The sequence below is a fragment of the Lissotriton vulgaris genome, chromosome 8, assembly GCF_964263255.1.
Source record: "Lissotriton vulgaris chromosome 8, aLisVul1.2, whole genome shotgun sequence".
NCBI classification, from domain to species: Eukaryota; Metazoa; Chordata; class Amphibia; order Caudata; family Salamandridae; genus Lissotriton; species Lissotriton vulgaris.
In genome coordinates, this window is record NC_141696.1 from 475,589,939 (window position 1) to 475,611,736 (window position 21,798).

The 21,798-nt window shown below is 41.1% G+C and overlaps 1 protein-coding gene across 1 annotated transcript in view; it reads left to right on the top strand.

Moving 5' to 3' along the window:
• Positions 1-21,798, top strand: part of PPEF1 (protein phosphatase with EF-hand domain 1) — a 384,922-nt gene that overhangs the window by 277,479 nt on the left and 85,645 nt on the right. The window contains exons 10-11 of the mRNA XM_086933308.1: positions 160-309; positions 20,430-20,786. Of these exons, the coding sequence (XP_086789434.1) occupies positions 160-309; positions 20,430-20,786 (507 nt within the window). The remainder of the gene's footprint in view (positions 1-159; positions 310-20,429; positions 20,787-21,798) is intronic.

Genomic DNA, 21,798 nt, shown 5'->3' on the forward strand with positions numbered 1-21,798 from the left:
TATTTTGTAAATTGTATCATAGTATTTCAGTGAATATTCTTTACACAGTATGAAACTTAGGAGCTTAGCGAAAAGAATACTTCGCCATAAAAAAATGATGGTTTTGTTTCACCAATGATACCTAAAATAAAACAATAAAATATACTATGTCTTTTTCAGTCACATGGCAGAAAAGTTTTACAAAACTTGCAAGACATCTACAGCTGGCTTCCTCTTGCTTCTGTGATTGACAACAAAGTTCTTGTGATCCATGGAGGAATATCCGACACTACTGACTTGGAATTTCTTGCCTCCTTAGAAAGAGACAAGGTAAGGTCAGATTCTATGGTATCTTTTCATTCTGGTTGTACTGCATATGCCTGTAAAACCAAAACAAAATAGTCCAACATAACATCGTTGAAGTATGAGTGAGATATAGATCCGGGGACATTGACCTGGCAAGGACACATAAGGATGACATCACAAGAAGTCATGTTTATGACAATTTCATTCCTTTTCTTGGTCAATCACTTGGGTTCAAACAGACTCAAGAGATAAGTGATTTATAGTAGTACCGGCCTAAAGAATATACTGTAATGGTATCTGGTGAACTGGTAGCTCTAATAATATGATTTGATGTATTTCATCTGAGTTTCAGCCTGGTTAAAACAAGTTGTGTCCACATAAACAAGATGCTCCCTCCCTCCAAGGCATATAAGAATGGGTGGACATTTATTATGCTCAGCCTTTGCCTCTGCAACCCTCTGGTATTGGAGAATCTTCTCTGACTCTAGGTGAATGTTAAGGCAAAATGACAGCCTACAACACAGTTATGCCAGTTACAAAATGCTTATATTGTACTTTGGGACTAGGGGAGAGCTAACTGCGTCGTTCGGAGTGGAGAAAGGAGTCAGGCAAGGCTGTGTCCTGGCCCTCTTTCTCTTCACACTTTATACCAACGGATTGGAGAGGGAAATGATTAAGGGGTGCCAGGACCTGCCTATAGTAAATAACCGCCCGATTCCGGCGGTACTCTACGCGGACGTTCGGTGATACTAGCCCGTACCCCCATTGAACTGCAGAAGGCACTGAATAGATATTCCTCTTTCATGGCCAACCTGAACCTAAATATCAACATTGGGTAAACATTTGTCATGAAAGCTGGGTCTGGCAATAAACGTAAAATAAGGGACATCTATTTGAAAAAGGAAAAACTAGCGACCACACTAATACCCCTATCTAGGAATTATGATTGACCGAAAACTTTGTTGGAAACCGGCAGTTGAAACGAGGAAACTCCTTTTTATGAGAACCACCACAGCCCCTGTAAATTTCTCAAGGAAATTAGGGAAAAGAGCCCCTTTGGAACTTGTCGAAATCTACAAAGCTAAATGCCTTACAGTGGCATTGTATGGGGCGGGTGTGTGGGGCCATGTGGCTACGGATGTGTTACAGGGGGTAGAAAATACCTTTTTGAGGTATCTTCTTGCAGTACCCAGGAGTACGGCTACCTTTTCCTGTCATATGGAATTGGGACTTTCCCACCCGTCTGACATACTGAAAATACAGCCACTCTTATTGTGGCACCGAATCTGGTCGTCAGAAAAAACAGCCTTTTCACAAAGGATAATCTCAGACTGTATTGCCCTGGAGAACGCACATAAGTCTAGATGGTTATCCTACGTGAAAAGGTTCTTATTCGACCTAGGGCTGGAAAAATATTATCATGACCCCCTTTCAATTCGGGAGGTACCCAGGAAAGTCTTTCAGAAGCATTGTCTTAACCATCTTGAAGAACTGCGTCTGATGACAGAGGCCACGAAACCATCTGTTAAACACAGCTAGGCTGTCCAAACAACATTTGCCACGCAGCCATACCTAACGTATAATATCACTACTTATGAGCGTTGTCTTTTGGTAAGGTTTAGGCTAAACTTTTTCCACCGACTGGTTGTATTTCCAACGAGAAACAACTGGGCAAATGAGTTACCTCTTTGCCCCTGTGATGACATCTCTACCCAGACAACTATACATACTATTCTTTTTTGTAAGTTTTACAGGGAGCATCAAAAGAAATGGCTTATACCACCACTAAAACTAATGGGTTTCAGAAGATGTCGCCCTGATTTCTCTTTTTACAGTTACTGGACGGAAAATGGTTGGTAAATATCGTTATTAACTTCTTGAAGTGTATCGTTCGTCATAGAATTAACTTAGAATGATCAATTGAAGATAAGAGTTAAAATAAACTGAATCATCGGTGGGTTACTATTCCTTCCCTATATAACAGTGTGTCTATAGGATTTTAAATTTTATACTTCGTCTTTTTATAAATTGTATCAATTAAGATGTGGAAAAGTTACAAAAATTATAGAAAATGAATATTTTATCGAGGTTGTATCCTCGTTTTTAACTTTTTTATATCAGAAAGTGATTTGAAAGATTGTACATAGTGTTTGAAGAAGTTGTAAATATTTTAAACTGAATAAGTATATATATACGTTGCATCTTTCTTACTTTTGATATTGGTGATACAAAATGAATTGTGCGCAGAGATATCCTGGATAGTATCTGGTCCTCTATGAAGTACAACATACCTCTTTCTTGCAAATTCTTTTTCTTTTTTAATGTATAGGTTTCTTTGTTAACATTGTCTTTTAAATGTATGCTTTTATGATTTTGTAACTTAAAATCGAATAAAGCTTAATTGAATGAATGAACTATGATGACCTCAAATCTTCATCTATGCATCTTTCAGAAAAGAAATAGGCAAATGACCTGCAGAGTCACAATAAAGTAAGGGGAACATCGATACTGGTCCTGATATGAAAAATCCAGTTTGGATGATGTTTTCTCCTTAAACATAGGTATTCAATACATAGAGAATATACTACAGCAATCAGACTTGCAGAATGGTATGCATTGTGAGATTGAACAAGTAACTCGAAATATTATGAGGCATAAATTGTAAGGATTACAATGAAGTAACACAAACAGGCACTATCCAGTTTGTGAAATTGTGAAGTCTTAACAATAAGAGTAGAGACCACTTTGCAGAAATACAGCTGGGCACCCACATAAAAAAGAAGATAACACCATGTATAATTCCGGTATAGCTGATCACCCAAATGCAGAATCTTTGCTCTCATGATATGTGTGTCCTGCAAGGTTGATGCATTGTCATAAAATCTCAATGGGGCCTCTTCAATTTTGTTGTAATGCTCACCCCAACATCTGACTTCGGCCATATAATTCAATCTCTATACAGCAGATATTGTCTCAACTCTGCTAAAAGAATATTTTCACCCAAATTAGGCTTGATACACATTCCTGCCCTTCAATATGCAGATAATACAGTGCTGCAGTACTGTACACCGATTGGTCATCAAAGAGTTCTGACTTGCCTTCAATCTTACAATATCTGCAATGATCTCACTCTGGACCTTGAAAAACCTGAATAATATATCATGGGAAAAACTGTTGTAAATATGTCTAGAAATTAGCGGAAAAATGGTGGATCAGTGTAACGAATATTAGTAACTGGGTGTGTGGCAGGACTAGGAACTAGGCCACAAATTTCAATTAGCAGCAATCTGAGACAGAGCGTAGCATTGACAACTCAACCTAAGAAAATTGTACCATAATCTGCACAGTCCAATTAGCTCCTCGATATTAGTGCTCTTGAGAGCAAAATTGATTCCGGCTCTCACTTATGGCTTTCCATGAAATCGGGCAAAATTCAATTTTAGCCTCTATAAAATCTTTTCAGAAGCAATTTGGACAATATGTGGTCTTCCTATTATTACCTCAACTCCAACTTGAATTTGGTTTGACGAATTTCAGTACAATAGCAGATTTACAGTTTCTAAAGTACTTTTACAGGCTGAAGCGCTCCAAGGCAGGTTCCTGAAAGTATTGCATTTGGCCAAAGAGGATCTATTTCCATGGATGGAACCATCACAGTAACCTTTGCAAAGTTAGAAAAGAGCAAGGTACCCATGCATATACGCTCAGCAGTCTTTCTTCGTCATTGGCACCATTCTAGTGGCCTGCTCCATTAGAGTGTATTCTATTACTGTATTCTCAGAGGAGCTCTGATTGGGGAGTCAGAGGGATCCTAAGTCTCCCAACTTAAGCCACCGTCATTTGGATTTCAATTTATAGCCTGTACTTCCAGTGAGCTACAAGATGCCACTCTGGTGCAGTGCTCTGCCTCAGGAATGTAATAAATGGATGGGATGTGACATTTCTTTATTTATAAGTGCCCAGCTCTGTGCCTCCTTCTGCTAGAGCAAAACGATGCACTCAGGGTGGGACTGGCCTATAGGGTAATCGGGCATCCCCCGATGGGCTAATCTGACAGATCAGTTTGAATTCCTTTTTTTTGGAAGTTTGCAGGCCTGTTTTATGGTCTGCTGGGACGTGTTTTGTTACTGTTGATTTACCTGATAATAAAAAAAACATTGCCAGCAGCAAGCTCAATTCCATACAGGCTTCCATACTTAGCAAAACACTTACATGGCACCTCTTTACAAGCTCAAAAGTGCCGCAATTTGCCAACTTGGACCATTCTTTTAGCATTGTAATTTACTAATTGGGGCCAATTCTAATTTAGTAATAGGTCCGGGCCTATTTTCTGTTACAGTCTGTCCCTGGTGGCACTTGACTGGTTTCAGAACATGTGTAAGAGCCTTTCACATTTGCCGTTCTACTCACTTAAGCCTTCAATTTCACAGTCTTTCCCAACTTTGTAAGACTCTACAACTTGTGCTTAACAAACTGAACTAGTCAAGAACTACTGGCCTCACTTATCTGGAAAGTCATGGCCCAGCTCCTTTCACTACAGATGCCAGTGACCTCCCCATCAAGAGCCACGCAGATGACAAAGATGGGCATACTAGTTTCCTAATGGGGAGCTTGAGGGACATTGTGGCAGCTATATAAATTAACTAAACAATGAAAAGCCAGCTCGATTCCATAGTCTGTTTGTCTTATTGAGCTGTCCCTCACACGCCTGTCTGGGAAAACCCTTAGGTTTTGTAAAAGACCCCTCACCCACTAACCTAGGCGGTAGCATGCTTCGTCATTGGGGTCCCACTGAGACACCTTGCGCATTGGTGATTCTCAAGTGAGAAAAAGGTGATTTAAAGTTGCCTCCAGGTTGCCAACCAATAAAGGTATATTTAATAGTGGTGGCCTTTGGCAAGGTTTAAATGGATGTGCTCCGAGAAAGCAATGAACTCTCACATCCTTGTTTGACAAGTTTCAGCCAAAATATTTTAATGCCCCTAGGGTCAGTATGCCTTGCTTCAGGACCAGTATTGCATGCACGCTAAGGCATGCAGCATCACCGCTCCTAACTTACGGTTGTCTGTGTTACTCCCTTTGAGTTTTTGTTGTTCACTATTTCCTCACAACATGGAGGCTTTCAGGGGACTACCTACTTGAGATCTCTGGAGCTCTGTCTGCTCAAATATAGCCAATAAATTACCCACTCACAATATGAGTTTCACATTGCCACTTGAGTAATACCATATATTGTTACCCACCGCAACTGCACTTCTTTTGTTCACCTCCGAATGATGAAATGCTGAACGTGCCCTGCCAGGATTTGAACCTTAGAACTGTAGGCTAATCATCCATCTCTGCAGAGACAGTGGTAACTCCCACTCCACCAATGAATCCTTTAATTCTGTTCTGCACGGTGTAGGGACTCGGACACTGTCCACCACAGGATGCCTCAATGGCCAAACTGGAGGCACCAGTGAATCCAGCCTTATGGCCAACTGTGCCTTTCAACATTGGATGGATGGCAGTTTTATGGGACAGAGGTGGGGTTTTCTTGGTGATAGGGTAGTCTGGGCTGGGTGAGTGGCTAAAAGAGTATTTACCCAGGATGTGGAAAGTGAAGCGAGATAGCATACTTAGATATATGACTCTCACCTGAACTCTAACACATCTGCCACCAGGGTAGGCGAGCATTTAAGTTGGATGTGTACAAGTGGCAGTGAGAAGTGGCAGCATTTTCAGGTTCTATTAATGTGCTAATGACTGCAGCAGCAATGAATGTTATGCATCCACATGGATTTCCGTTCCACATCATTCTAGAACAAGCTGAAAAGGGTGTGTACAGATCGGAAGTCGAGGTTGTGCTGATCATGAGGAACTACACATGAAAAATAAAAATAAACATGATGGTTGAAGTTGTTTGCAAAGTGCATTGGGGGACCAAGAGCTCATTGGCAATGTGTTTAGCCCTGTTGGGTCACCGATGCACTGCCTTGTGGTAATAGCCAATTCCATTGTTCTATCACTGTACAGTGAAAACATTCCCTCTGATTCAACCCTACCCTATACTTTACCCTAGGGCGACTCTGTAGTCAGGGCGGAGATCTCCATGTGGTGAAGTATAGTAAAAAGTGCCCTATACGTTCTCATAGGGAGCTCTTCACAGATGGAGAGGTCTCTGCGTGGTAAAGTATGGGCAACATTTAAAAAGTTTGTTAAATGTTCAAAAAGGTTGTAAAAAATGTTTAATGTTGAATAATAATGCTCATTATTGTATATATTTATTTTAAATATAGAACTAAATAATACAACTACAGCACTAATATTTCAATTATTTGAAATGCATCTTTTATTAATGCAAATATATATAATTATTTATGGGAAGTTTAAATTAAAAACATACATGCTCATCTAAAGCAAAAACAAAATGATGCATAGAATCAATTAAAAGTAATGTAATTATATTTTAAAAACGCTTATTGTTATATTAACGTTTAAGTGCACGTGATTAAACTATTCTATAATTAAATAAAGATATGTACTTTTTAATACTTTTTAACATTACATTACATTTATTGATATTTTACCTATTTTAAATAATTTAATTTCATATTATTTCCTTTTTTTAACTCATGTTTTTATGGGAGGATGATGCAGTACCAGTTGTTGGCCATGTTTGGTGCTGGAATTACTACTAGTATCTTACACTCAACTTTTCTCCACCTCCTTTTTCAAGGATGTAGACGTGTAAGTCTACACTTTTGAATAACTTTACACTTGGACTAGGAAAAAATTGTAAAACTCAATAGTATATGAGTAAATTAGGTATGTAAATTATTCACAAGTGTAATTTACCTTTTTGGATAGCCCTGAATAATCCCATCACATATATATTAATCATTCAAGTTATTGAGCCATTCAAGTAGACCAAGAGATTCACTATCCCTCAACACGTCTTTTATTACATATTACTTAACTAAAACGTAATTATTATAGATCCTTGTTCATGTAAAAAACACATCTAATAGTAAAAGTAATCCCACATTAAGACATGCACACATCACACACTATATAACACGAGCTTGGTAGAGGGAGGCTCCATTCTGTGGTGCAGTCTATAATTTGGTTATCTATCCCACTTAAATGTGTTTCAATCTCCAAACTCTTTTCAGAATTAGACAGTTTGTTAAAAATACATCTCAGAGGGGCTGACAACATAGCTTTACAAAGCTCCCCATGGAAACCGACAGACAGGACATTATGGAACCCTTTAGACACGTTTCCAGACTCTTATGAACCTCCATGAATAAAAGAGCTCACCAAGGAATAATTTACTGTCGTACCAGCTGTATAACTGTAATCAAGAGATATGCTCTTATGGGTACACTATGTGTACACTTACTAGACTGTCAAGTTATTTAATGTTGCCAATGCTGACCTACATTGCGCAATCATGTGTATAGATATGTAAAAGCGACGCTACAACTCTCCTAACCGCTGCTCCTCCTTATTTTCTCTTAACTTTTTCTTTGTCTTTTCTTTCTCCTTTTCTCTGTTTGACCTACTGAACGTCTACCAATGATCACCGGGGTAGGCTGCTTTTATCCATTAAGGCGCACCACCCTCACATTATGCATGCACATGTAAAATGTTGCCTTGGATACCCTGGCGTACTCTATTATATGCCTTCTGTATACCATGTGAAAAACCAATAAAGTATTTAAAAAATAAATAAATATTTCATTGACTATGAACACAAAGGGGCGTATTTACAAAGGGATAACGCCAGCGGAACGTCACTTTTTTGTGATGTTCTGGTGGCTCTATGCCCTGCACCATATTTATAAAGTGTTGTTATGCCACTTTTTGCGGCTTAACGCCGCTGTGTAAATATGGTACCCTTTCACGCAGGTATCTGCATGAAAGGGGTGTGAAATAGGTGTTGCTGTGGGTGTTCCACTGCAACACCCATTGCTTGACACTACCCCAGATTTACAAGGTGGTGTAAATCTGAGGCAGGGCCAAAAATGAACGCCCAGCAATAGCAGGCATTAGAATGGTGCAGCGAGGAGAAATACTTTTATTTCTCCTTGTTTTTGCTTTTTCTATGCTTGCTGCATTCTGCAGCACACACAGAAAGAGCAAAATGCCTTTAATGATTGTTTATGTTCAGGAAGGTGTCCCTTCCTGCACATAAAGAATCATTAAATAATGGTGATTTGCAACTTCTTTGTGTGCTGCATTCTGTAGCACACATAGAAGCAACAAATCACCATTATTGATTGTTTATGTGCACCTTACTGCGTATAAGCAACCATTCCCTTTCACCTAGTTTTAGCACCAGCCCTAGGGAAAACACAGGGATGTACTGTATTGGGGTAAATACGGTGCATGTGGCGTTTTGGAAATGTCAGACTGCGACGCTGCCAAATTTGGCACAGCTCCGTGCCCTGACATTTTCTTGTACATATGCCCCATAGTTTTAGCTTCAGGCTCTCAGCCTTCATCACAATGTCGCTTGAGGAGGGCGGCCCAATAACCACAGGGAAGCTGAAACATAAAGTATATACAAGAAAATGCTTCCGAAGGAATTAATTATTCAAAGCAAACCGTATATGTAACACATTTGTGCTGCAAAAAGAGTTAGGATGGTATCGAAATGATAAAACTGCAGACAAAGATTTTTAATACACAGAAAATATCAAGATGAAAGAGAAGCTCATACACACAAACAGCTTAAAATGAAGACAGAAAGACATGTGTGCTTATTGGATGGACAATAGTGCGTAAAGAGGTGACCTTGACGTATGACAAACAATCACCAAAACAACTGTCTGGAACTTAGCAGTAATGTGAAGGTATGTTGATAGTGAAGATCGAAGACACCATTTCGCTCTCTCACACCACTAGTGCATGCCAGCATCCTCAGGACATAGATCTTTCCCATACATTTGTAAACAAACGTTAAGGGCAGCTGGCTAGGTGCAGCTAGATTCTTAGGGTTTATGGGGCCAATTCAGAAAGGGAATGTTTTATCGGAACCAGGGGAAATACAGATTTATACTAGCACTAATGCCAAATTATACAAAATAGGAAGCATGTCAATGAACATAAAAAGGCACATCAGTAGATTAGCACCCATATGTGGTGCACAGCTGCCAATTTTCCAACAAGAAGTATGTCGATGTAAGAGGGCAGTTGTATTCAGTCACAACACACCTCCTGATCTACTCTCACTTGTTTCAAGTACAACTAGCATCAGGTGAAAGTAAAGGCCTCACAGGAGTCAATGTTAGTCTCTTTGTGAATTCTTCCAAACTAACCCCGCTCCACAAGGGCAGCAGTTCTCATGCAGTGACTGACTGCTTTTGAGTCATATCGATTTCTACCCCTTTCCCATGAATAGAAATGAAAATACCAACCATCTTGGAAATCCTCAGGGTGAGTTCTGTAGGCCTGACCTTAGGATTTCATGTTTGCTACCTGGTGGTTGTAGACCTGCTATTGCGAACATGCCCTTGTCCTGAGTCATTATAGTTACAGAAGAATTACTGTCCATGCAAGAGTCTGGCAACTGCAAGGCTTCCCGAACCACAAGCAGTGATTAGGAGTACAGCACAGTCACTATATATGCCATTTTTGTATTGCATTGTTCACTACATAGTTATGCTCACATTTTGAGTGAATGTACCCTCACATGACCACTGTCATGTGTACACCCATAACTTGAATGTGGATCTAAGACTGTTGAGTAACTCGCTCCACATTCATACTTGCAAACTAAGGATGTAGACACCACAACACCGTCCAGTTAACTCCTAAAACTATAACCTCATTGGCTAAATGTAAAGTTGTGTTTGATTTTGGTAAGCTTACAGTATACGTGAATGGGGGAAGATGGCGGCTGAGTAGGAAGCTCAGTCGGAGAGCTCCCGGAGCACCCGTGATTCTAGGGTAATGTAGCGGTTGGAAAGCTCCTGCAAACGGAAAAAATGTACGGAACACCACGATAGTAAGAACCAGATGCTATAGATCCTCCTACCTTGTGTGGAAAACTTCTCCTGGGATGGTGTGTTCCCTTAGTACTTTCTCTCCCCGTCTGGCTGTGGGGTGGCGAGGGAAGTCCTGCGCCCACCGTGTAGAGGCTCGGAGGAAGACGCGGCTGTCCTGATTGAAATCCGCCGTCCAAAGCTCGGGGAGACGTCCGCCGGTACAGGTGAGAGCTGCGGATCGGGTGAGTCTGAACGAGGGCCAAAGAGCTGCACTGGAGCAGGAGAGCAGTTACACAGGTGGGACGCTGCAGCAGAAGCAAAGGCGCGCTGCAGTCGTGCCTCCGGAAGACTGTGCTATCAGTTCCGGGGCACGAGCGGTAGAGTCAGAGGGGAACGCTCTCAGTACTTCGAGGCTGCCAGCGGAGCGTGGACTGCCTCAACCAGAGCGAGTGGGCATAGAAAGTAAATAGAGAGTGCAAGAGACACAACGCGGCAAAAGGAGTCATACGACAAGACAACAGGGTGCCGGAAAATAAAAATAAAAAAACTCAGAATTGCAGCTTCCCACAGAAGCGATAAAAGGGAACTAGTCAACATTAGCCAAACAGAGAGGGTTTGGACATCGAAGGAGGCATTCTGCACAACACTACAAAATAGTATATGCAACAATCCCAACAGTCAGTTCACTGCTCAACCCTGTCATTCTGTTACTCCGAAAGAAAAGATATTTGTAAACTATCAGCCTATGAGTAAATTTACAAAACCAGTACAGGAGGACAAAGAGGAGGCATATCAAAACCTAGAGGAGAGCCCTGTAAAAAAAACTGAGGGGAAGTTAAAGAATCATTAGAACCTCAGCAATCAGTAAGTAAGGTCAAACAAGTAAAATCTTTCTACAGCCTGCGCAATAGAAATTTCTTAAGCCAAGAGCAATTCCCCAAAGGTATTACACCGAGAGTGAGTAAAAAAAGACAAAAAACCATATCAAAAGATCACCTCAAGATCACCTCGGAGAAGGAGAAAAATAATTTGGACTCCTCACAAAGATCAAAAATAAAAGTCACTCCCTCCTTAAGAACCTATTTTAAAATTCAACAGCAAGGGCCGAAGCCAGAGCTTCAAGCTTCCGCACAAACACAGTCCGCTCTAGAATCTCTGAGGGGGGAAAAAGAGGAGGCTATTAAATTCGCAGACACTCTCTCTTTGGAAAAGGAGAAGCCGCGGATGACCCCCCCCCCCCTCAGGCAGCATAAGAAAAAGGAGAAAATCCAGAAACAAGAAAAAGAACCTACTAGAAGCAAAGAGCTTGGAAGATATTTGGAAAATCAATAAGGGAAGCAGAGCAGTAGAAGGGGCTGAAGTCCAGGAAATATACATGGCGGCGGGAGGTACTGAGCCCTCTATCGCAGCAGTACATATAACTGCAGAAGACGAGGACAAAGAAGAGGACGATACCAGTTCTCCAGGGAGCCACAAAGAAACCCCAAAAACCCATACAGACGAACTTCTTGAAAAGATTTGGGCAGAAATTAAAGAGAAATTTTCCATTTCAGAAGCGAAGCAAAACAAAATTCAGGAAGTATGTGAAAAACTAGACAACAAGTTAAACGCGCTAGGAGACAGAGTCACGGCAGTGGAGAGCGAAGTTGTTGTCCTAGACAAAAGGGTTGAAAAAAATAGGAAGGAAATAAACTCCCTAAGGTCAGAAAACAAAATCATGAACGAAAAAATGGAATCCTTGGAGAATCAGGCAAGGAAAAACAACATCAGGGTTCTAAATGTGCCGGAGAACCAAGAGGGCAAGGACATTAAAACATTTGTAGTGGCACTTCTGGCAGAACATTTCCCATGGGCGGATAAAGGGGTACTGGAAGAAGACATACAGAGAGTACACAGAGACCCCTTTGGAAAGAGCAAAGAAAGAAAAACCCCCAGGAAGATCTTAGTCAACTTCAAAACGTATATGCTAAAAGACAGGATCCTGGGAGAGGCTTTGAAAAAAGGAACTTACAACAAGGACAATTGGACTTTTAAAATAAGATCTGATATGTCAAAGGCCTCCCAGACTAGGCAATGGGAATTGGGAAACTTAATGTCAGAATTGCAACAACTAGGTGCCACGGTGCAGATGAAATTTCCTCCGTCGTTACGCATCATGTGGAGGAATAAAATGCGAAACATGAGAGAGCCAGAAGAGGTAAAATCCTTGATAGAGCAAATAAAAGATCTAGTGCGTTCAGAGGAACCCCTGAGCTAAGGGAACTTATGTAAAGAAAATATATCACAAAAAAATCTAATGGAAAAAACATATGTAAATCAAACATATTCAAGTGCAAAAGTATAAAACAAAACATGAAGGTGCTTACAACCAATTAAATCTTTTAACTATACATAGGCAAGAATCACGGAAACGGGAAGCTAAAAGGGTTATGAAGATAACCGAAGGAAAAGAAGATGGAGGCTTCCCCGGGGAGGGTAACTTTAAAGCACAATCAAGAAAACATAAAATCACACGAAAAATTGTGGGGAGCAAAATAGGGAGAAAAAAAAATTCCTCATCTGCGAAAACTTAGGAAAAGAAAAACAAATCGGAGTTATATCTCACAAAAAACCGCAACACATGAACAAAATAAATGGGGAGTACGAGTAGAGACGTAAAAATCTTATCCTGGAATGTAAACGGCTTGAGGACAAAAAGCAGGAGGAACAAAATCTTGGAATATATCAGAACTGAAAAAAGTGAGATAATAATACTACAAGAGACTCATCTTTTAAAAGAAGAATGGGACCAAATAATTAAGAACTTATGGTGGGTAGATACCCATGTATGCACTACACAACAATGCAATATCAAGGGAATTGTGATAATTTTTAAAAAATCATTAAAAGCGATTGTAACCTCCTCAGAAGTAGATAGTAAAGGCAGATGGGCCATAGCCAGCATCAAAATAGGAAATTTTCCCCTCACCATTGCGGGTTACTATGGGCCCAACCTTGACGATGCCGATCCTTTGCGAAAATTATACTCGCAGCTACTACTAGCCACCTCTCCCATAATATTGGGAGGTGACTTCAATCTAGTGATGGATCTAAAATTAGATAGATCACCACCAGGGAGACAGACTAATTTAAAAAAAATGAGAGAATGGATTGGGATCTACAAAATAGATCTTGACCTAGTAGACATTTGGAAAAATAAAGGAGATAAAATGCACCCTTTCACCTTGCATAACAAAAAGCTGGGGCATAAATCAAGGATCGACTACTTTTTGATCAGCAACGAACTAACAAAGAACGTGGAAAAAGTATCCCACTCACCAGCTCATTTGTCAGATCATTCAGCAGTACAACTAGCACTACAAGTCACAGTAAAAGTAACGGAAAGAAGATTCACAGTCGAGAGAGCCTTGCTACAAGACGAACAGTTAATAAGGGAACTGGAAGTTGAAACAAATAACTTTTTTGAACTAAACGCCTCAGGTACCACAGAACAAACAACTTGGGACACTTTTAAAGCTGTTATAAGGGGCAAACTTCTGAGTCTAGGGGCTCGTAAAAATAAGCAATTAAAACAAGAGATCTCATATTTGGAAAATAACATTAACTCCCTAGATATCGCTATCTCTATGGAACAAGAAGAGGTAAGGAAACAAGAACTTTTTTCAAAAAAAACAAGAGCAAAAAGAGAAAATTGATTACATCTTGGAAGAAAGATTGAAAAAAAAAATGGGACTCCAGCAAACTAGCAAAGCATGAATATGGTGAAGGTTGTGGAAAATGGCTGGCATGGAAACTTAAAACTGATTTGGCCAGAAACAAAGTGAGAAGCATAATTCCGGACGAACAAACTGCTCAAAACTCTGACGAAAATATCATCAGGCAAGAATTCTGGAAATTCTTTAAAGAGCTCTATACGGAAGATATAAATCCACAAGATCAAATGATCAAGTCATATTTGGAAGATGCTGCTTTTCTAAAACTAACGGAAGATGAAAGAGAAGTTCTGAACAAAGAAGTCCTCGAAGGCGAAGTGGCAGACGCCATTAAGAGCCTGAAAAAAGGAAAGGCAGCAGGGCCCGATGCTCTACCGAACGAACTATACATGGTACTAAAAGATTCTATACTTCCTCACATGACCAAATTAATCAACATAATTCTTAAACAACATAAAGCTATACCAGATTCCTGGAACGATGCCATAATTACAATCATCCTGAAACCCGGAAAGAACCCTGCCAAATGCGAGTCGTATCGTCCGATATCACTGCTGAACGCAGACTATAAAATATTTACAAAAATAATGGCAGCTCGGTTAGGGAAAGTATTGCCAAAATTGCTGCATCAGGATCAAAAAGGGTTCATCAAAGGGAGGAATTTACATGAAGTCACACAAGAATTACGAACTGCAATAGATATCGCAACAAATGAGAAAACTCCTCTCACCATACTCACCGTCGATGCCGCAAAGGCTTTCGATAGGGTCAACTGGGCCTTCCTTGAGAAAGTTATGGTTAAAAACAACATAGGATCAAACTTCATACACATGGTAAACCAAATATACAAGGATCCAAGATCCAAGGTTCTAATAAATGGTAGTCTTACAGAAAACATAATGATAAGCAGAGGAACGAGACAGGGTTGTCCCCTTTCACCTTTGCTTTTCAATTTATACATTGAACCGCTAGCGAACAAGTTAAGAAATAATAAAAAAATCACTCCATTTAAACACTATACATGGGAGAAGAAAATCGCACTATATGCGGATGACTTAATGATCTTCACGGATGATTACCTAAGAGCCAAGGATACAATCGGAAAAACTATAGAAGCATTTGGGAAAGTTTCAGGGTACCTGGTAAATCAAACGAAAATGGAGATCATGACATGGAATACTTCCTTTCAAAGTCACAATATAAAAAATGAAATCAGATACCTAGGAATCCTAGTGAATCACGATATAGGAAAGATTCCACAACGCAATCTGAACAAGGTAGCCGGAGACGTAAGGAAACTGCTCGAGGCTTGGGCCTCTTTACCATTAAGTTTGATAGGGAGGTCAAACATAGTCAAGATGGCCATCTTACCAAAGTTCACTTTCCTATTTAATGCAATATCATTGGAGTTTGGAAAAACGGAGCTAGCACAAGCACAGAGAGACTTCACAAGCTTCATATGGGCAGCAAAAAGCACGAGGATTGCTTGGAAAAAAATTAGAAGGGGGAAGAAAGATGGAGGACTAGCTAGCCCGGACCTGGTGGAGTACTGCAGAGCTTTCCAATTCAAGAACATCAGAGTACTACTAAAAAGTCACGACAATTACCCAAACTACTTACAAGCAATCACAAAATCAGATGACCATGTACTGTTTAAGTTTGGACACCCCAAGTACTTCAAAAAAATAAAACTTAAGACTCTAAGGGACGCAGCAAAGATGTGGGCACAAATCAGGGGAATCCTGAAAATATCGTACTACAGCAAATGGGCCCCCATTTGGGACTCGCCAGGAACCCCAGAATGCTTCAAAGACATTCTTGCTTTTTCACTAAAAAGAGCCAATGTTAAGTATTGGGGGCAAATACTAAACGGTCCGAACTTGAAAACATGGTCAGAGCTTCAAGAGTTGACAAACAACACACTATCCAAATTTAAATACTACCAAATTCTAAGCTGGTCTAAGACTTTACCCAGTGTTAACAACGGTAATGAAAAAGTGGGAAAGGATATGGTTAAAACAACATGAATACCAAAAGAAGTAGCAAAATGGTACTGGGCTCTCATAAAGGCCAACGACATAGACCCCAACATAGAAACTCAAATTTGGGGGAAAGACTTACCAATAGCAGACCTAGACCTAATTTGGGAAAAATCCGTGGCAAAATGCTGGTCAACTCTGAAATCAGCAGCCTTGAAAAGGAACCATCTGTACACAATTCACCGGGCATACTGGACACCAAGAAGGCTCTCTAAACTTAAGAACGCAGGAATAAAGAAATGCCCAAAATGTGGAGAAGAAAGAGCAGACGACATCCACATGTTCAAAAACTGCCCCCAACTGAAAGAATTTTGGGACCAAGTTGGTAAGACCCTGAGCACTATCCTGACCAAGCAACTAACTGTAAGTACAATTCTTACCCTTTTTGGGATTATAGACCCAGGAAATGAAGGGGGGCTCACTAAAGGGCAAGAAAATCTCATTTTTGTACTAATAGTTCTTGCAAGGAGGGAAATTTGTATTAAATGGATAGGGTCTTCTAGCCCAACCCATGCAGACTGGTTGAACTCGGCCATAAGAATTAACAAACTTGACAGGATAGGAAACGCAAGTAAGAGATTTAAGTTCTTGGAAAGTTTCGAAAGTTTCTTAAACCCCAAATAAGATCTAAATATGAGTCCCATGATTAACGCGATACATCTTCTGGTGGACAAGTATGATACTTGTTGAGCAGTCAAGTTGACTAGCTCCCCTCGCTCCAAATCAGAAGCAATGGTATGTAACGGGTAAAGGAAACTCCTCAAAAACCAACAAGAGGATGATAAAAACTCCCCAGACAAGAGAGACCGAGGGGCAGTGTCGGAAAGAAACCAGAGGCAGATACCTGATACTCCGTATTCATACAGATATCGCAAGATGAGGACAAAAAAACAACAAAAAAAAAGTTGTGTTTGCTTTTGTAGATTGAGACTACTAGACATTTCATGCTCTGTTTATTGTTGTGCAACCTATTTGCTTTGCAAATGCTTGTAAATGTATTCACATCACTTTGATGCTATTACTGCAAGTAGGCGAGCTACTGATGTCTCAGGCCAAGCTCATGTCAAGTGCCTGGCTTTGGCTCAGTTTGAGGTCCTCTTGGATTCTTGAATCAAAAAGAAGCCAAACATGAATGTGCCTTCTGCCAAGCGAGGATGCTCTCATCCTATTTTCCAAGCTCCCTTGCCCACGCTGCCTTTTCCAGCCCCGGCAGAAGAGATGGGGCTGGTGTGCACCATGCTATAGCCTTTTAGAATTTGTGAGGTTTTCCAAATGGAGAGAGGTTTCAGGTGGGCTAAACTGTCTAGACTATGAGTAGTGCTGGGAAAGTGCCTGATGAGGGAAGTTATGAGAGAGAGTTTTCACTCTGTAATTTGATCAAATGAATTAGAAAGTCACTAGCATTGCATCCCACTCCAAGCACTTCCACAGCTCTGCAGAGATTCTCCGCAATAAGCTCCTGTGCAGGATCTCCAACACCCTTTCCCTTGGCAATAATATTAACTAGCTTCACTGAGATGTTCAGCCTCTCCTGAAATTGGTCCATTTGTTAAGTCAAGTGGAGCTGATGATATTAACATACAAGAGATTGCTTGTCGAGAAAGACTTATTTTGTAAGCTTGATGCAGCATTTTCAAATATTTATTAATTTACCACAATATATTGATTTCGCTCCAAAAATAATTCACTGGCTGAATTGCAGTGTGTAAACAGGGAACCCGGGTTAAATCCTTGCTTCCGCACTTGACCCAATTTTGTGATCCTACGCACATTTTTCACTGTGCCTCTTTTTCATTGAGCTTCACATTAGGGAGGATTTTGAAGTCATTCATTTCTGGGTGTGTGCTATTCAAAAACCTCTCTAGTATACCATTTAATAGACCAACCTATTGCATCATGTAAAGTAAAGATTTAGACCACCTACCGGGGCTTCATGACAATTGGCTTGCTTCACATGAGTCACTAATGGTAGATTATGATAATGCTAGAATGGGGGTGCTTCATGAATGTTTGTGCCATGTTCATAAACAAAGAAGTAATACCATGCTCAGATTTTTAAATCTTTACAAGAGATGACATCCATGTGATCCTAGACTGTGGAGAAGCCACGGCCCTTCCCCTACTGGACCTGTTTGGAGAGTTTGACATGGTATCCCACCCCATCTTCATCAGACAACTACACAAGATGGGCATTCAGGGACCTGCCCTCTGATGGATCTGCTCATTTGTAACCGAAAGAATCCAGATAGTCAAGCTAGCGTCATACTCTTCAGAGGCCGGTGACTCATCTGCTGAGTACGTCAAGGCTCTTCACTCAGCCCTACCTTCATTAATGTCTACATGACCTCTCTGGCTGATGAATCTACGCCCACGACATTAACATTCTCTCCTACGCTAATGATGCACAACGTACACTGTTCCCTTTGGATAAATCCCCTAACACAAGGAACAAACTCACCACCTACATATCCAAAGTAGCCATCTGGACGCAGACACACTGTCTCGAGCTGAACACCCACAAGGCAGAAGTGGTGATCTTAGGACAGGGTGCCTTGCTGTGGGATTCCAACTAGTAGCCTATTGACCTCTGGCTGACGCCCTCCCCCAGCACTCACGTGAAAAGCTTTGGGATTACCATCAATAACACACTGAATATGTCGGCTTACTTCAATGTCGTCACTGCATCCTGCTTCCACACTCTGAAGATGCTAAGAAAGATCTACAAGTAGCTGCTGGTTTACACCAGACAGACCCTCACCCAGTCCAATCACCAGAAGGATGGGCTATGGGAACTCTATGCAGGAATCACCAAACAGCTCACAAGAAAAGTACAGAATGCCCAGAACGCAGTGACCAGACTTGTCCTCAACCTCCCACACAAGACATTTATTGCGCCGCACCTGAGGAAGCTCCGCCCCCAAAACACAAGTGCACACAGTTCAAGCTCCTCATCCATACATAAAAAGCATCACACAACACATGCCCAGACTACCTGAACAGCCACATACACTTCCATGAACCATCCAGGCACCTCTGCTCAGTCAGACTCCTACTAGCATACATTCTGCACATTCACAGAAGCAGAACGTAAAGTTGAGCTTTTGCTTACATCTCTCTTACAGCTCGGAAGGAACCCCCACTGCACATCAGAGGCTCCTCCTCTCTTTTTGAATTCCACAAGAAGCTGAATACCTGGCTCTCCCAATGGTTCTCCTCCTGCTCCAGGGGTTAGCCTCACACACCTGTACAGCACCAGGATACCCTCACGGATGATAGTGTGCTTTACAAATACATATAACTGTGTACTTTTTTTATGATCTGTAATTCACCAATTCTGATTTGCACAGGTTTCCCTGCGACTTCAATGGAAAACCATGGAGTTTTCTTGCAGGTTTTGATTCCCACTTGATGGTTCTTCCCTTTGGGAAATGCACATTTTTTACATTTTTCTCTGTAGGGAAAGCATTTCTCCCTATGGAGAAACTGATTCCCCAACACTCCTCGCCACCAAATTGAAGGGTGATTCATTTCCCTTCATGCACTGGAAATTGATTTACACCAGCCCTTGTCTAGAGTGCATTTCCAACCCTTTCCAGGCTGGAAAGAGTAATGGCAGATCTGAGGAGTTTGTGACTGCCCACCTAAGTGCTTGTTTGTGGGCGTTCAAAATCTTCCAAGGCAAACCACGCTTTGGAATGTCCTTATGCTAGAGTGGGACTTATGGTAGCAGAGATCTCTGCACTTGTGACTGAGATCTCTGCCTATGTATGGAGTGACAACTGTCAGGAATCCCTTTGGGAATTACTGGCAGACTCAGGAGACCCCATGCAGGTAAGAAAAGTGGGGCAGTGTGACAGGGTTGGGGGGGGGGGGGGTCGACTGACAACGAGGAGGCAAAATTAAATAAAAAAAATAAGAAAACAACTTTGTGCTCACCGCATCGCCGGCTCAGCAATGCGGTGAGCGCAAGGAAAGTGTTTTTCTTCTGTTTGTTATTTTTATTTTCACATTTTGTCATCTATCGACTCCCTCCCCACCCCGCCCCACCTCTCTCACCTGCACCAGGTAAATTTGGTCGTAAACTTTCTTTTACAGACCCATTTACTTTTGTGAACAGGTCCCTAAGTATATAGACTATCACTTTCAATAAATGCTACTCAGTGAATTATCTTAATCTATTGTACTAAAGAGAAATGCTTACAAATTTGAACGGAATTCCCTTTGTGAATTTAGAAGAATCTTTGTCTCAATTTTGCTTGGCGATTATTGCACAGCTTACATGGCAATTATCCTGATTGGTCGGCCTGAGCTCTAGTTCAGAGAACCAAGCCAGACCCTTGCCCAGGCACTGGCTCGGATCTTGCTATTAATTTGCTGCTTGCTCAGCTTTACGAGTTACACTGTTTCTTTTATTGCAGTTTAGGACCGCACTGCGACCTCCTAAATCCAGAGCAGGAAGCAGCCTTTCCAAAGACAGAATTGGTCAGCGGGCAGTGGAGTCACCACTGATAACTGAGGACAAGAGATGCCCCTCTGCAGGGACTGAAGCAGACAGCGCCAGCCTGCACATCCCTTGCACCGGCCAGAGAAGCACAAGCAAGACTGACATGTCCAGTCCAGATGTGGGCAGCGTGGACACCAAGGAACATGTTACATTTTTCCATGCTGACTACAGGGGCAGCCCTATCTTAGAATTGCCCTTCCTGGACTCGAGCACACAGTTACCGCCTCTGACCCCAGAATTAACACATTTGGAACAGGAAGAGTGGAAACAGGTACAGTAGGTAAAATAGAATGTAATCGAGTCCCATTTTATTTATATGCATATATTGCCAGAATTGATATGCTCATGCATGTGTGCACACTTGTGATGTGGTGTGATCTGCCCCTGCTGCCTGACACAAAACATTACTGGCATCAGCTGGCATTCTCCAGGACCTTCTGGGTAGGTTGTTAGTATTGTCAGTGATGTATATAGGGAGTTGGTGCCAATTTTCCTAACTCATACTCATTAAATACTGCCCTTGTTGGCAATCTTGTCAGTTAAGTCATGAGTGAGATGAGCACAGACGACCTGATTTGGAGATGGGTAGTAACAGAAAATTCACTAAAAAATTACCAGATTCAACAATCTCCTGTGAACAGTGATGTGTTTTAGAGAACGCAACTGTTTCCACCATAAAGCAGAGGTAAATCTGCACAAAAAGGTCGATTGGAAAAGATGATGGTAAATCTGCCATGTCTTGAGTGAGTATTTCTATAGAGTATCAGAGACTTTGTCTCAGAGAACCTGCTGCCATAAAATACATATATTTATACAAGAACAAGGGAACCCAAGTAGTGGTTGGGGACTTTGGGTACGAACTGTTTAAAGGAAATATGGTCCCTAACGAAAAAGCTTTTGAGACAAAACAAATGAAAATAGCTGTACAATGATATCTACTTTTTCTGTCCTAATGGACATGATTATTTAATGTGTCCACCAATGATTACAGAAGCGCACCCTAGCGCAAATGAATAAGACTTATACAGTTATGTCAATATGTGAGAAGTCGACAACGTTTCAATCCCTTTTTGTAAATGCTGAGATCATCTTCAGGACAGGAGAATAGATCCCTGATAAGGCTGCCTATCGAATAAAAGGAAAAAAGTCAAGAAGAGGAAGAAAGGAAGAAAGGAAAGAAGGGGATTTAAGGGTTGTAGGAATATATACTGTACAGTCCTTGTACAAAGATCATGAGTAGTATGTAATACATGCTCACGTGCTTGTTGGAGTGACAATTGTTA